This window comes from Annulohypoxylon maeteangense, assembly GCF_022496945.1.
Source record: "Annulohypoxylon maeteangense strain CBS 123835 unplaced genomic scaffold GGS22scaffold_11, whole genome shotgun sequence".
Classification (NCBI taxonomy): Eukaryota; Fungi; Ascomycota; class Sordariomycetes; order Xylariales; family Hypoxylaceae; genus Annulohypoxylon; species Annulohypoxylon maeteangense.
In genome coordinates this window covers 293,143-306,140 of record NW_025953258.1, presented here as the reverse complement: position 1 = coordinate 306,140, position 12,998 = coordinate 293,143, and the positions used below count along the sequence as shown (strand labels likewise).

Here is a 12,998-nt window from a genome sequence, read left to right as displayed (position 1 = left end):
TCTTACCACGAAGAATTTCGTTTCGATATTGAAATAGTCGGGTGAATTTTGTTCTCCGTGGACCGCTCGTATGATTCTTTCTGGGTTTGTGTTTGCGTATGTCTCAGCCGCACAAGTTGGGAGAGATAATATAATGTATTATAAGGTGGGAGGTGCAATTTTGTCGTGCGCTATAGCGCGGGCAATGCTACCAAATGCGGAATGATCCAGCCAATCGCATCTTTCCTTAGACGCGTAAAGGCTATTTTCTTGCTACTATTTCTTATTAGTACGCCAACCACCAGCGCCGGGTCAACCGGATAGGACACGGAGATGGGATTAAACTCCGTGTCTTCAACTTACCTACATATTTCGGCCGAATGTTGCCCATGTGTATCATAGAAGCTGAAAAAGGGGTCATGCCTACCAGTCAGCCCCAACATCGACGTGGGGTAGATTCTATAGGAAGTTTCAGGGGATGCGATCGCTGTCGCTGTCACTGCCACGTTACCTAATCGCCTAACGCCATGCTAATTCATATGCCGGACCCTGAAACGAATGCGGGATGTCCCGTTCGATACCGGTACGTTGGAAACAATCCAACGTCATAAGTCTCCGGACTATATATAATTATACTGCCTATCCAGCACCTCGGTAAGCAGCGAGAATGGTTATACTACCCTACCAAGTTACAGCTCCGTCTTCGATACAACCCAATGCTTTATTTGAGATTCGAAACATCGCCATCGTATGCGACCGTCTTCCCACCATGTTTCTCTTTGCTGGTTCTAGAAAGCATCTTTACCATACCATCAACTGACTCCTCGAGGCCTACCGGGGCCATTTCTAACCCGAGACCGCGGGCGCCGTTATTCCCTAGCTCCGTCTGGACCCAACCAGGACTCAAGGCAAACGCATTGAGCCATTCATCCTCAGCATTAATGCGGACGACGAACCAATGCAACGCCGCCTTAGACGGGCCGTATGCAGCGTTCGTGATCGGTAGTTGTCCCCTATACGCGTTACAGTGTCAGCAAACCGATACTTGGCCTTCGTAAAATATAGATATACACCTACGTAATAAACCCAGCACTCGATCCCATCGGCGCAAAAACCGGTTCCCCTTTTGCCTTGCGCAGCATCTCCCTCGTTGCCTGGTATAGCGTGACCACGCCGTACACATTAACTCTCATATGAGCATCCAAATCCTCGATCCTCACGTCCTTGACCGCGGGCCACACGGACGAGATCCCCGCATTCGCAATCACCACATCCAAATGCTCGATCACATGCTTTTCTCTGAGTTCCTTAACGGCGTCCGCGGCGTCCGTATCGACTGTCGCATCGAGCTTAACGACGACCAATCGGCTACCTTCGGCGACGGGGAGCTGCGAGAGCGTTTGTGAGGCCGGGGAGCCTGGGTTTCTATTTGCGGCGATGACGAGGTGGTTAGGTTGCGCAAGATATCGCTCTACGAGCCCCTTGCCTAGGCCTCGTGCGGCGCCTGAGATGAGGATGATTTTTGGTGCCATAGTGAATTAATTTAGGCTTTGGTATGTGTGACTTTGAGAGATGATAGATTGAAGCATCCGATGAGCGTGCGAGTGTGCATTTGTAATATCGGTAAGGTTGGTGATATCACAAGCCTATTGCTCCGAGTGGCGCGAGAACTGTCCGCGATGACAAATCGTGCGCCCTCGATAGATCCCAATTAGGAGAGTTATAGTACTTTGTTAGTAGCTTGAGTGGGTAGCTTAGCGATGAGAAGCTCCGTGAATTTGAAAGCAGCTGTTACCTGCCAGCCTTGTCTATCTACCTAGAGATATTGGTATTAGCGTATTGTCATCATATATACCTACTAGGTACATTAGTAATCGGATTATATGCATCATCAAATAAAGGAGCAAGTCTCAGATAGGTAATTTCATGGCACCATTTCAGGTAACCTGTATTAAAATTCCTTGTCGTCACACGTCTCTAGTAATTGAGGTAATGTTGCTGCGTAGCTCAGTTCTACTCGGTTCAGCTACTGGTCTCTTAGTCAGTTACGATTCTGGTGATCATCCTGATCTTATGAGTTGTGATGCAGTTAGACTCATAATAGGTTACTGACGTACCTCGTCCTAGAAGCAATCAACAGTGGTTTCCGCACTCGATAACCCATATTCTCTAATACCCGCCCATCAACTCTTTCGTTGCGACGTCTGCGACTGTTCCTTCACCGACTCTTCACCTAGTACTTTACTCGCCGCCATGAATCTATTGGTGCCAATGCATCAGAACACGTTCTCACTCAAAATGAAACAAATAAAAGGTATGAAGGTTGGAAAACTCACAGTCCGCCATGCCAACTCCCTAGGCCCCTCATGGCCTCAGCCTGAACGCTCGTCATGCGCAGGAGGTTCTCCGTGTCCGCCAGATTCGCCGAGAGTTGCGCGAGCTGGGAGTGGAGGTGTGTCTATTCTCATGCTTCCGTTAGCATAGCTGTCCACCATATTTCCTAATCTCATCCATCCCAGACCCATAATCTCAACTCACCAATTGCCTCGACTTAACCGCTCCTCCAGAAGATGTCGAGCCCTGGGGCGCCATCGAGGGTCTCGTGGAGCTCTGCATCGCGGTTGTGCGGTCTCCTCTGGAAGCCATGCCAATCCTGCCTTATCTTATATTTGATTCCTCTGAGCTGGGCCGTCAAATTGTCCCCCGGACATCGGTGTCTGCCTTCGTTCCGAAACTCGTTCGCTCGACGCGCACGCAGCGCAGCGTGGATTTTCGAGTAGTATGGACGCGCGAAACGACGAGATCTAGTGCTCAAGACACGCTCAATTCCTAATCAATTTACGAAACGGTTGCCTAGCTTCTAATTGAACTCGGGTGTCGTAAGTTCTGTTGTTGCAAGTTGGGAAATATCGTCTCGTTTCCACTGATAATCCGAAACCCCGCTAAGTCGCCTCTTCAGGGCATAAGTTATCGCCGCTCAAATAATTCCAATCAGAAACCGCTCAAGCAATGTTATGATGAACACCACAGCAATCGAAAAAAATGCTGAGAAAGAAGGTGTCCAACATCCGTCGCACAACCACAAACTCGCAACCACAATCCACAAACAAACTTTCCCAAATCCCCTTCCTTCCCTCCTTCCCCACGCCCAGCCAACGCGGTGACGCGTGCTTCCCTACCTGTATTGTACCTAGCACCACCCACCTAGCCCGCCTCACTAGTGCGGGGTGCGCTACCCGAGCACCAATTCCCAAACCCGCGCCAGTGGTCCAAGCTCCCAGCGTCCCCTTCCTAGCGGAACCTTCCTCAAAACCCCCAAACCAAGGCCCCCGGGTCCCGTGAAAAAACAACAAAGTATGGACTGCACATCACCTATCAAGGGAAGCTAGCTAGCAGGCGGGCTACCCACCATCGGGTACGACTGTAACATCAACTCAGACCCGCTTAGGTAGCGTCATCGATAATCGGCATTGGAAACCATCTGAAAAACTCGAGATCGCAATAGCCTAATACATATAAGATAGACTCCCGTTAGACTTCGCGGGAAAGACGTTGATGGAAACGTCAGTGTGGATGTATCCGGAGCAAGACTTTTACGGACGACGCTAAGTTGACGAGCAGACGGCACGATCCGATATAACAGACTTCAAATAACTCGGGTAAGCAGCTAACTAAAAGTTGCTGCACCAAATTAATTCACATGCTTCAAATTACAGTATTATAACCTCTAGTCCATAGAAAAGACGGTATCATCATCTCACACATACACAAAAGCGCCTTTGGCGATTAGCGGGCTTCTCGTATTTGCATTTGTCGCGAATAATCGGTCCCTGTTAATTAAACCTAGCTCTCGAGAGTCGTCTTACGATGGCCTCTCCCCTAGTTCTTGACACGACCACCTTGACTTCACACTTTCTCATGTTTACTGACCACGCCTCGCGGACTATCTCGCACCTCCGAGCCCACGTTTTGTGTCAGCCTTTTACAATATTAAAATCCAGACAGAAACCGACAAATAAAACAAGAGAAAGGACAAGTCCTCCGTGTGGTGTTATATCGTAATACCAATAATGTCTTCCTTTCAAGTCCCGTGCCATGCACATCTCCATCCCCTATATCTGGCAGACTCTTGCTATCGTAAACGGCCCGGTCAACCTCGTTTTAATATGAGGCTAGTCTTAATCGCCAGACGAAGCGTGCGCGTTCGATGGTGAATTAAGAGCCGGGCTACCCAAGTTCGCAATATACAACGAAACCAAGCAGCATGGGAGTTTAATGAACATCCCGATCCGTATGTTTCCTAGCCAGTGGATAGTCCACATCATACACTTGAGTCAAGCTTCATTGGATATCCTCAAAATGTTGACATTGCCAGAACAGCTTCGAATGGGACGACCAGGAAAAAGAAAACCGCGTTGGTGGCGCCGAGCCAGTTGATCAAGATGAGAAAGTCGTTGCGTAGAGCGTAGAGCGGGAAAATGGACAAGAATATGAGTTCCGAGGAAAGGCGACAGACCCCGCATCCCAATGCAATATTACCGAAGACGAATAGTCACTGCTTCAACCTTCCAAAGATGCTTATGTACGTAGTTTTTCCCCTTCCGAGACGAATAGAATTATGTGTGCGTCGTTATGTTGTAATCCAAACCATTCCATCTAACCGTATCGAATGCGCCGTGATCCGAATAAGACAAGTTCGACAACCCATATTGCCGCCGATGCGGTGACGACCTACCTACAAAAAAACCGTCGGGCAAGACACCGTAAATTAACCCGACCAAAAAGACAAAGTACGTGCTCGTATTACCGAGACACAGATAATCCGCCTACTAACTTCACTTGCGCTTCGTCGCGCTCGAGGCGTTTAGCGGACTCCGATCGGAGGTCGAGGACCGAGACTACTTTGGCTGCTGTGAGCGGAGGGTTCCGAACCTAGGTTCGTCGAATCACCACTCCCCGCGCTGGCGCTCGCACTACCCGTCAGACTTCTTGCTGTCTTCGCGTTTGGTGGTTGGAGATTGCTCACCCCGACACGTTGTTCAACTTGCTGTGGCGCGACCATGTTTCCCTGGCCGGGAGGATACCTAGGAACCGGCTGGCGAACAGCGTCTGGGGGAGACGGTCGTCCATTGGGTCCAGGTCCTCCGAAGCCGTTAGGTGGAGAAGGTCGCCCATTTCCTCCTCGAATTGAAGGACTATACGGATTTCCCGGTGACTGACTAACACGTCTGGGATATGGTCCCCCGTTCATCCCGTTTGGTCCGCCTGGCAGATCATGCATGTGAGCCGCAGTCAGTGAATTCGCCCTAGATCCCGCCTGCATATGTCCTCGATCGACGTTACCATACCGGTTGGACGTGAAGCTCATTAGTGGATCGTCGAGAATATTGTCGTGGAGACCGGCCGTGGCATTTATGACCTGACTAGAACGATTTCTGCCAAATCCCGGTCGCCATCTACTACCACGAGAAGGCATCCCCGGGCCGGGAGGTCCCTCTGGGTTCATTCGCAACTCGCTCTGGTTTTGCGCAGGCTTGCTACGATTTTTCCTAGATGTAACACTCATCATGTCGAAGTTATCCGGGTCGATCATGGGGGTAATTGGACCCGAATTCGGATCAAAGTAGTCATCCTCTTCATCTTCGTCGTCGTACACGCCACCTCCGCTACGTACCGGAGGGGCGCGTCTCCTACCGTTAGGCATGGGGCCAGGGCCGGGTCCGGGTCCAGGTGGGCCGCGTCGCATGCGCATCTCCTGCTCCTTTATCGCTAGCTCGCGCTGTCGTAATTGGAACTCTCTTTCGCGAAGAGCGATATCTGAAGTGTCAGCATTATATCCGCCTTCAGCGTCCGCCGAGTCCTCGTATACGACCAAATGACTAAATTCCCCGAGATCAGTCTCATCAAAAGAGCCGCGTCTTGAGGGTTGTCGCGACTGAGGGTGTCCGTTCGGCGCGCCGTTCATGGAAGGTCTATATCCATTGGGAGGGCCACCGTTCATGGGAGGAGGTCCCCGACGCATACCGGGAGGCGGGCCGCTGAAGTTGGACGAATTTCTAGGTCTAGGGCCACGCATCGGCATGCCGTTTCCGTTGGCATGGCCGTTCATCACAGGGCGCGGTGGGCCTGCAGTTGACATACGGGGCATCGGCGAGGACGCCGTTGGCGAACCAGAAGCAGCCGGCAGTCCATTAATCTCCTTAGGCCTGGACTGGTTGACAGTATTCAGGTTGTGGAAGATAGCGTAGAGCGTCTCGATTCGCGGTAGCTTGATACCCGAGCTTTGGGCTAACTTAATGGGCGAACCAAGAAAAGTTTCGACTTCCATTGGCCTTCTAGCCACGTAATCCTGCCACATAATACTTGGGGTATCCGAAGACTCGCACTGTTCCTTAATAGTGTTCTCCTTCAATTTAGGATCGAGCGTACATCCTTGCGCGGTAGCAAGTTGAATAAGTTCGTCAATTACATCTGTAATTAGTTGCCTAACACCAGTTTTTTCTAATAAAGCCGAATGAGAAGGTGTTTCGAAAATGACGCTCGCCGGATGGAAGGCAATAGGACTATAAGGTCAGTAAATATCATCCCAGACAAGCCTTAAAGAGATAGTGACCTACCCAATAACTCGCTCAAACTGCTGCTGTCTTATGTTGCTGGAAACTTTACAATCAACGCGGCCTGTGCTTAGGGTCATGGCGAGCGCCTGAGCCATATCCTCCTGTATTGCCGCGGGGATGTTGTTACTCTTATTTGCCGGACCAACCCAGATCTCAGTTGAACCACTATGCTCAAATTCGCTCGATCCCAACTGGTTTAATTCGGCATTCGAAACGAGTGACAGAACGACGTTCGTTGGAAATCTTTCTTCGAGAGCAGCTTCCACCCCCAGGGTATGTGTCGTATTGACGAGAATACAGGTGTGTTGAGGAGTAACGACGGCGTCAATTACAGATGCGAGATCATAAACGTCTGGGAGGGCTTTAATGCAAAGGATTACGTAGTCTAATGGGCCTTCTTTGTTATTTGCGGCATCTTCAGGTGTCCGAACGACTAAACCAATGGCAGATTAGCAAAGTTACCTAGTCGCTGAAAGATTAGAGAATAGGACTTACCGCGCCGAGGTTTGAATCGCTCGTTGCCAAATGCGTCAGATTTGAAAGAAATACCATACTGGTAGACAGACTCGAAACCCGACTTCCATACGAGAGTTACATCGCAGGCATTTGTGGCTTGAAGCCTCCAGGACAGGAACGCAGAAACGGCATTTCCACCCACTACACAAACTCTCATTAGCTCACTTTCCTCCATGGCTAGGTTGGCTCAAGGCATATGCCAGCACGTCGTGCTCTCGAAACGATATGGAAACGAGTGTGTTGTATGAAATCGAGGAAATGAAAGACAAGCTTCAGCTGGAACAGAGCCTACCGTCTCTTCCGAAGACGGCGGCGGTATGGAGGGGAATAAAAAACGACTTGCTCAAGAGGCAGTGTGAAGTCAAATTGAGAATGCAGGTGATAAGGATTGGGAAATCAACGAACCTGAGAGGATTCTCAGACGAGGCGCTATCGGTGCCATAATGGAGACCAGGCGTAAACTAGGCGAGTTAGGCCACCGTTGAAAAATTCCTGTGTATCCGCGCCTGTGTATCGTGCGGGCGTACTCACGACGGCGTCGGAATGAGCCAAGGTAGCCCTGTACAACGGCGACGAGCCCACAGACACGACGAGGGTGCGACGGCTCGCAGTGGTTGTCTCACGTCCCTGGGAACCGACTATTTCTTTTTCCGCTTCCAATTCACGATATTACCTTTGCCTTTTCGGTAACGCAGCTGAGGAAATGGCGGCGGGAAGAGGATGTATTGGCGCAGATCGGGCTTGTCGTTTGTCGATTCTACAGGCCTATTCGATGCGGCCGCTAGAATAGGTAGAGGGAACGATTCGATAGCGTCTAATTTAACCCTAGTCTTCACCTAACGCTGGGCTTGCAGGATTACCTATGTCAACCTAACGTCCTTTTTTTCTTTCCAGAGATACCGATCCACAACGATGAGATGCCCAAGAAAAACCAATTTCGAAATAAAAGTAACGAGCGTAACGACCTGGAAACAGGACGTGCGGACGAACAAGATAGGGAGCAAGTTGGGTGAGCGGCTCGGAATAGACGGTCAAACGTAGGACTAGCGGGGGAAGATTATGGAGGTTTAATTCTCGAAACCATTAAAAAGAGGGAAGAAAAATTAACGAACGAACGCGACGACTCTTGGCGGGTCCTGTGGAGAGATGTTGGGTCTACCTGGATAGTCGAACGATGGTTGGACGGAGCGGCGACGGACGACGGTGCGAGACCAGAAGAACAATAAGACAGGCGCAAAGATAGCGTAGAGCGTAGAACGTAGACGGACCGGCTTTAGTGATGAGAGGAGAGAAAAAAGCAGGAAACTGGTTGCCTAACTAGCACACATAGGTAGTAGGTCGGGGGTCGGTACTGCGCTGTATGGGTTACGGGAGGGGCGTAGTAGCGGCCAGGCGGCGTAAGTAGCGTTGTATGGTATGTATGGGAGGTACGTCAAGACTGGGCTAAGCCAGGCTGGTCGGCTATGTATCTAAACTGCTAACTGCTGGTAGATGTAAGTACCAATCCACTACTGACCAGGGTATATGTAAGTGTGGGTGGGTTGGTTGACAGTGGCGTTGCGCATGTATGGACTGGGTGTATTAGGGTGTACTGAATGTACTGGGTGTAGGTATTGTAACGAATAAAGGCATAGGCATGTAAGTAATGGAACAGACGGAGGCAGGTCACAGGAAACAGTTGGGCAGTTGGGTCGGTGCTATGCTTGTGTGGAACATTTGAACAGCTAAAGAGAAGCGGAACAGGCTGGTTAACCCAGACGATCCCAGGGATGGGATTTCCGTTTCCAAGAAAAGGACTTTCTTACCCACCTTGAGGAGGAGTACAGAGGAGTACAGCGTACAGAAAATAAAAATCAACTTCCAAATTCTGACAGGTCAAACAAGCCCGGACCAATGCGAATGCCAATGCCACCAATGATACCAATTTCGGATTTCAATTCCAATCAATGAAGCAATAGAGATTAGAAACAAGTGAAATAGAAGACGGTGCTTAATCAGATCAAATACAGTAACTCGTCCCCTTTTTTGTTCTGTGATGGACCTAATCGAAACCTGGAGCCTGAAGGAAACATGTCATCAGGTTAAAGGTTGGAAGAGAGAATAAAAAACATTAAACATTGACAATTGACAACTGAAAGGTGCGGGAAGGCCAGATGGAGGTCGGCGCGGAAAAGGAACGCTGATTGAAGACGGACTTTGTTTCGGTCTTCCGGTTAACATTAAACATACCTAGTAGGTACGTGCATATGTCAATACAGTATATATATACGTATAGTTAAAATGACCAATCATAAAATGTCATTTTGCTTTTACACTGTACTTATTAGGGCAATTCCTTTGAATGTTCCTGCCATAGACAAGTATGTGCGACATGAACACGCCTATGGATGTACTTGGCTGCTTGGTATCATGGCATGTATGTACAAACACGCCTGCCACATCAAATTCCAATGCTGTGCCGCGTCGCAGTTTAGATGCTCTTTCTTCAGCGACAACAGTGGAGTTACCAAGGGAGTTGACAGCCCTGGAGGGTTAGGAGTCTAGGATATGCTTGGCTATTTCTAACTCAACTTGAAGCACTTCGAATTGAGTTGGTTAGATTCAACGAGATTCAAAAATTATCTTTATAGTTTGTAATCTACACATAATTCCAACGTTGGCAAAAAGAAACAACAACAATAATAATTAACGAGCAACTCATATCGAAAAGCCATGTACATGTACATACAGAATAAATCTGATAAGTTTGTTATATTACCCAATATGGAAAGTTGCCCAGTACTATAGTTAGCTGCTTACCTACCTAAACCCTAGGCCAAGTATTGCTGGAATTGTTGACTTGAATTGCATACTGTTTGCTTGATAAGTCGAAAACTCCACACGTCGATGCGTCACTGGTAATCAGACCTCACGAAAAGGGTAAGGGGTGTTGTGATCGCTGCGTGTGCCGTCATTCTAGAATGAGGATTTGCCCAAATCTCCAAAGCTACCGCATGGCAACGTGGATAATTCCAGTAAATCAGTTCATCCGATAGCAGAATCGAGGATTGCTGGTATGGCCGGGACAAGCCCAAAATGCATGGGACGATGAGGCTGTGCAGTTAATTAGCGCCCTTTTCTTGTTCATACTGTACAGTTTACAAAGGGGTTCGTATAAGACACGTATTTTCGTGATCTTAAATACGTATCTTCCGGCGATACCGCGCAATACATCTACGTAGTTGTATGGAGTTCTCCTTTTTACCGCAGATGGTTTGTTGGTTTCCAGTCTGTTGGTCTTCGTATTCAGTTACCACTGGCGGAGCTATATATACCTACACTATATCGACACGACGGCGCACAAGCATAGCTCTCAAGCTAAGCTTAGTAGAGCTTGAAATTTCAAAGGCAACTTTTGTGATCCCAACGAAACGCAACGCGCATAACAAGCGAGACACAGGCTTTTTTATATGCCGAGCTATAGTTGCGCAGGTACTTGTTTATTTTTTTCGCGACTCATTGTCAACTACATAGTAGACAGCTAGAGTCTAAACATTCAATCGAAGATCTCGTTCGGAGCAATTCCCCTAGTATAATAATGGGTACCTGTTCACTAATAAGTAGCATGTATTACGCAGTAGGTAGTATGTACCTATGTTCAGCTCGCTATTACATGTGCTAGGTACCTACTTGAGTAAATAATTCAAGTACCTACCTAAATGTCGAGTATATCAGTATGTATTTTTCATCAGCTCATTACTAACAAGGTAACAAAGGGTTCTGAGCAAAACAGAAAAAGGAATGAAATTTTAGAATAGGCTATGATTGGTAGAAGGACACGATAGATTCACTGTACAGCAGGTACATGTGGTCAAAACGCGGGTTCATCCGAATTTTAATGTTCTCACATGCAGAAGTTGTCAATCCGTACGATCCGATCCATTCATCGTAATCTCGATGAAAATTTCTTACTTATGGACCCTAAAAGACCTTAAGGATTCATTGTCTAGACTTCCATAGATTCATGTGTAGATGCTAGATGCTATTACATCGTTAGAAGAAACATCAGATCAACCGAGGTTCAACGTTGAAAACTTCAATAGATATTTTTGAAGTCTATGTACAATACAATTAATGTTCAAGTAGCCGGATGTACATATAAATCTCTTAATCCTTATGCAAGAAGTGCACAATCGAAATGTGTAATCAACGGTATAAATTAATTGCATGCTGTTAGATGAATACCTTACCAGCTAGGTATTAGCAAGGGGTGGTTCCTTGGAGTGGCTGAGAGGCGCATCTCATGTGTAAGCAAGGATGGCCAGATATCGAAAACTTGAAAGGCGAAATTAAAATACGGGATTGTTAGCATCATTGTCCACCTCCATTTGAAATCAAGAGATCTCTTAAGTCGCTTTATGAAAGAACTCAACATCTGGATTTCTCTTCCACTTAAGCCGTGATTCCAAGAACATATGAATTGAGCTGGTGAAGTAACGATATGTATGAACTAAGTTAGCTGGTTAGGTACTTCGACAGTTTGATAATGATACCGCGGTTGCCCTTCTTCATTTGTAAAACGATCTCTGATTAACCCGATTTGAGACTAGCCGTATCTTAACTAAAAGGTCGGCCGAAACTGCCCAGGTACGATTTTAAAGTTTCCCTGACTATTGGAACCCGCACAAACCACCTAGCACTATCTATTTGACGATGACGTATACATTCGCGCTAAAATACCGACATTCATTCTTAAGATCTCGTCCAAGGTAAATGTCTATCTATCCAAGGCAATAGGTTCATGGCATCACGTAGTGTTCCTTGTTACACGGCTTTAGGAACCACTATATGTCCTCATGCATGTTAGTATATACGTCCCTTAGTCACGAGCAGGACCTGCAGATTTCTTAATGAAAGACAACTGATGGAGTTATAATTAGATACTTAGGCTATCAGGACCCACTGTAGCTCCGGGTCTTGCTGCTCGACCTGGGAAAAAATAAGGACATGTGCCTTGGCAGGATACCACTGCAGTAACACCCAGTAACAATTCCACGCGACTGAGAAATCGCGATTTACACACGGACCATATGATTACTTCCCCTCCAAGATCCCACCTGCCCTGCTCATTGAACATTAGAACTTTAGACATTTAACTTCGACCTATTCAACTCCGTATTTTCAATTCTTCCCACTCCAACAAAAATTGAAACATGTCTAGTACCTAGGTATAATCCACAGGTGTTAAAACTCTGAACAGGTCCAGAGGTTTCAGCCATGATGATCCTAGGTGTACCACAATGCCGGTGACTATCCGATGGCTACCTTAGCTATGCTGCAGCAGGCCGCATACAGACAAGCCCAAAAAAGCATCTCGGCCACGTCGCTACGGCAAGGGATCTATCTAGGTACCCTTACTTCTCAGGCCATGATACAATATTAAAGATCAGACGTATTTCGCGTATCTCGCACAATTGAATGGCTTTTCAACAATTCGAGTGCCGAAGTCAAGCGGTCAGCTACAGAGAAACATGAGAAACATGAGAATATAATACCCAGTCGCCAATTCACCAATCGACGTCATCCTTCATTCAGGAAAACTCGGCCCGTCTAACGGCCAGGTCAATAACCAATGCACCGCTGTCAATATTTAACAGCTTCTCTCGATGTAATGTACGGGAGAAATACTCCGACCCAATCATGCTTTCATATACCCGAGTTGCGAGATCTACTTAAGCCAACCTCGAATTTAATTTCAGGGGAAGGCCATCAGAATACTAAAAACCTCCACGGTGCTATACCGCTGTTCGATTTCAGTCCCGGAAACGTCACAACTAATTAATAGATACCTACCAGTGAACAACATCCGGCTTGATCAAAACTTATCCGATCATGAGTCTTTTACAT

At 47.5% G+C, this 12,998-nt stretch overlaps 3 protein-coding genes across 3 annotated transcripts; all 3 read right to left on the bottom strand.

The window, feature by feature from the left end:
• Positions 1 to 550: 550 nt before the first annotated feature.
• GGS22DRAFT_25204 (NAD(P)-binding protein) lies at positions 551 to 1,857 on the bottom strand. The gene is made up of 2 exons (XM_047966608.1): positions 1,057 to 1,857; positions 551 to 992 (listed from the first exon to the last, which is right to left on the bottom strand). Exons 1-2 carry the CDS (start codon positions 1,509 to 1,511, stop codon positions 701 to 703), a joined length of 747 nt encoding a protein of 248 aa, XP_047817572.1. The 5' UTR covers positions 1,512 to 1,857; the 3' UTR covers positions 551 to 700.
• On the bottom strand, positions 1,858 to 2,884 carry GGS22DRAFT_25203 (DASH complex subunit Hsk3 like-domain-containing protein). The gene is made up of 4 exons (XM_047966607.1): positions 2,518 to 2,884; positions 2,316 to 2,437; positions 2,097 to 2,238; positions 1,858 to 2,008 (listed from the first exon to the last, which is right to left on the bottom strand). The coding sequence occupies exons 1-3, from the start codon at positions 2,623 to 2,625 to the stop codon at positions 2,163 to 2,165; spliced, it is 306 nt and encodes a 101-aa protein (XP_047817571.1). The 5' UTR covers positions 2,626 to 2,884; the 3' UTR covers positions 1,858 to 2,008; positions 2,097 to 2,162.
• A 1,959-nt stretch (positions 2,885 to 4,843) lies between these two features.
• GGS22DRAFT_189703 (ApbA-domain-containing protein) lies at positions 4,844 to 7,287 on the bottom strand (the record flags this gene model as incomplete). Its single annotated transcript, XM_047964891.1, has 3 exons — positions 4,844 to 6,542; positions 6,597 to 7,029; positions 7,092 to 7,287. 3 exons carry the CDS (start codon positions 7,285 to 7,287, stop codon positions 4,844 to 4,846), a joined length of 2,328 nt encoding a protein of 775 aa, XP_047817570.1.
• Between the last annotated feature and the right edge of the window lie 5,711 nt (positions 7,288 to 12,998).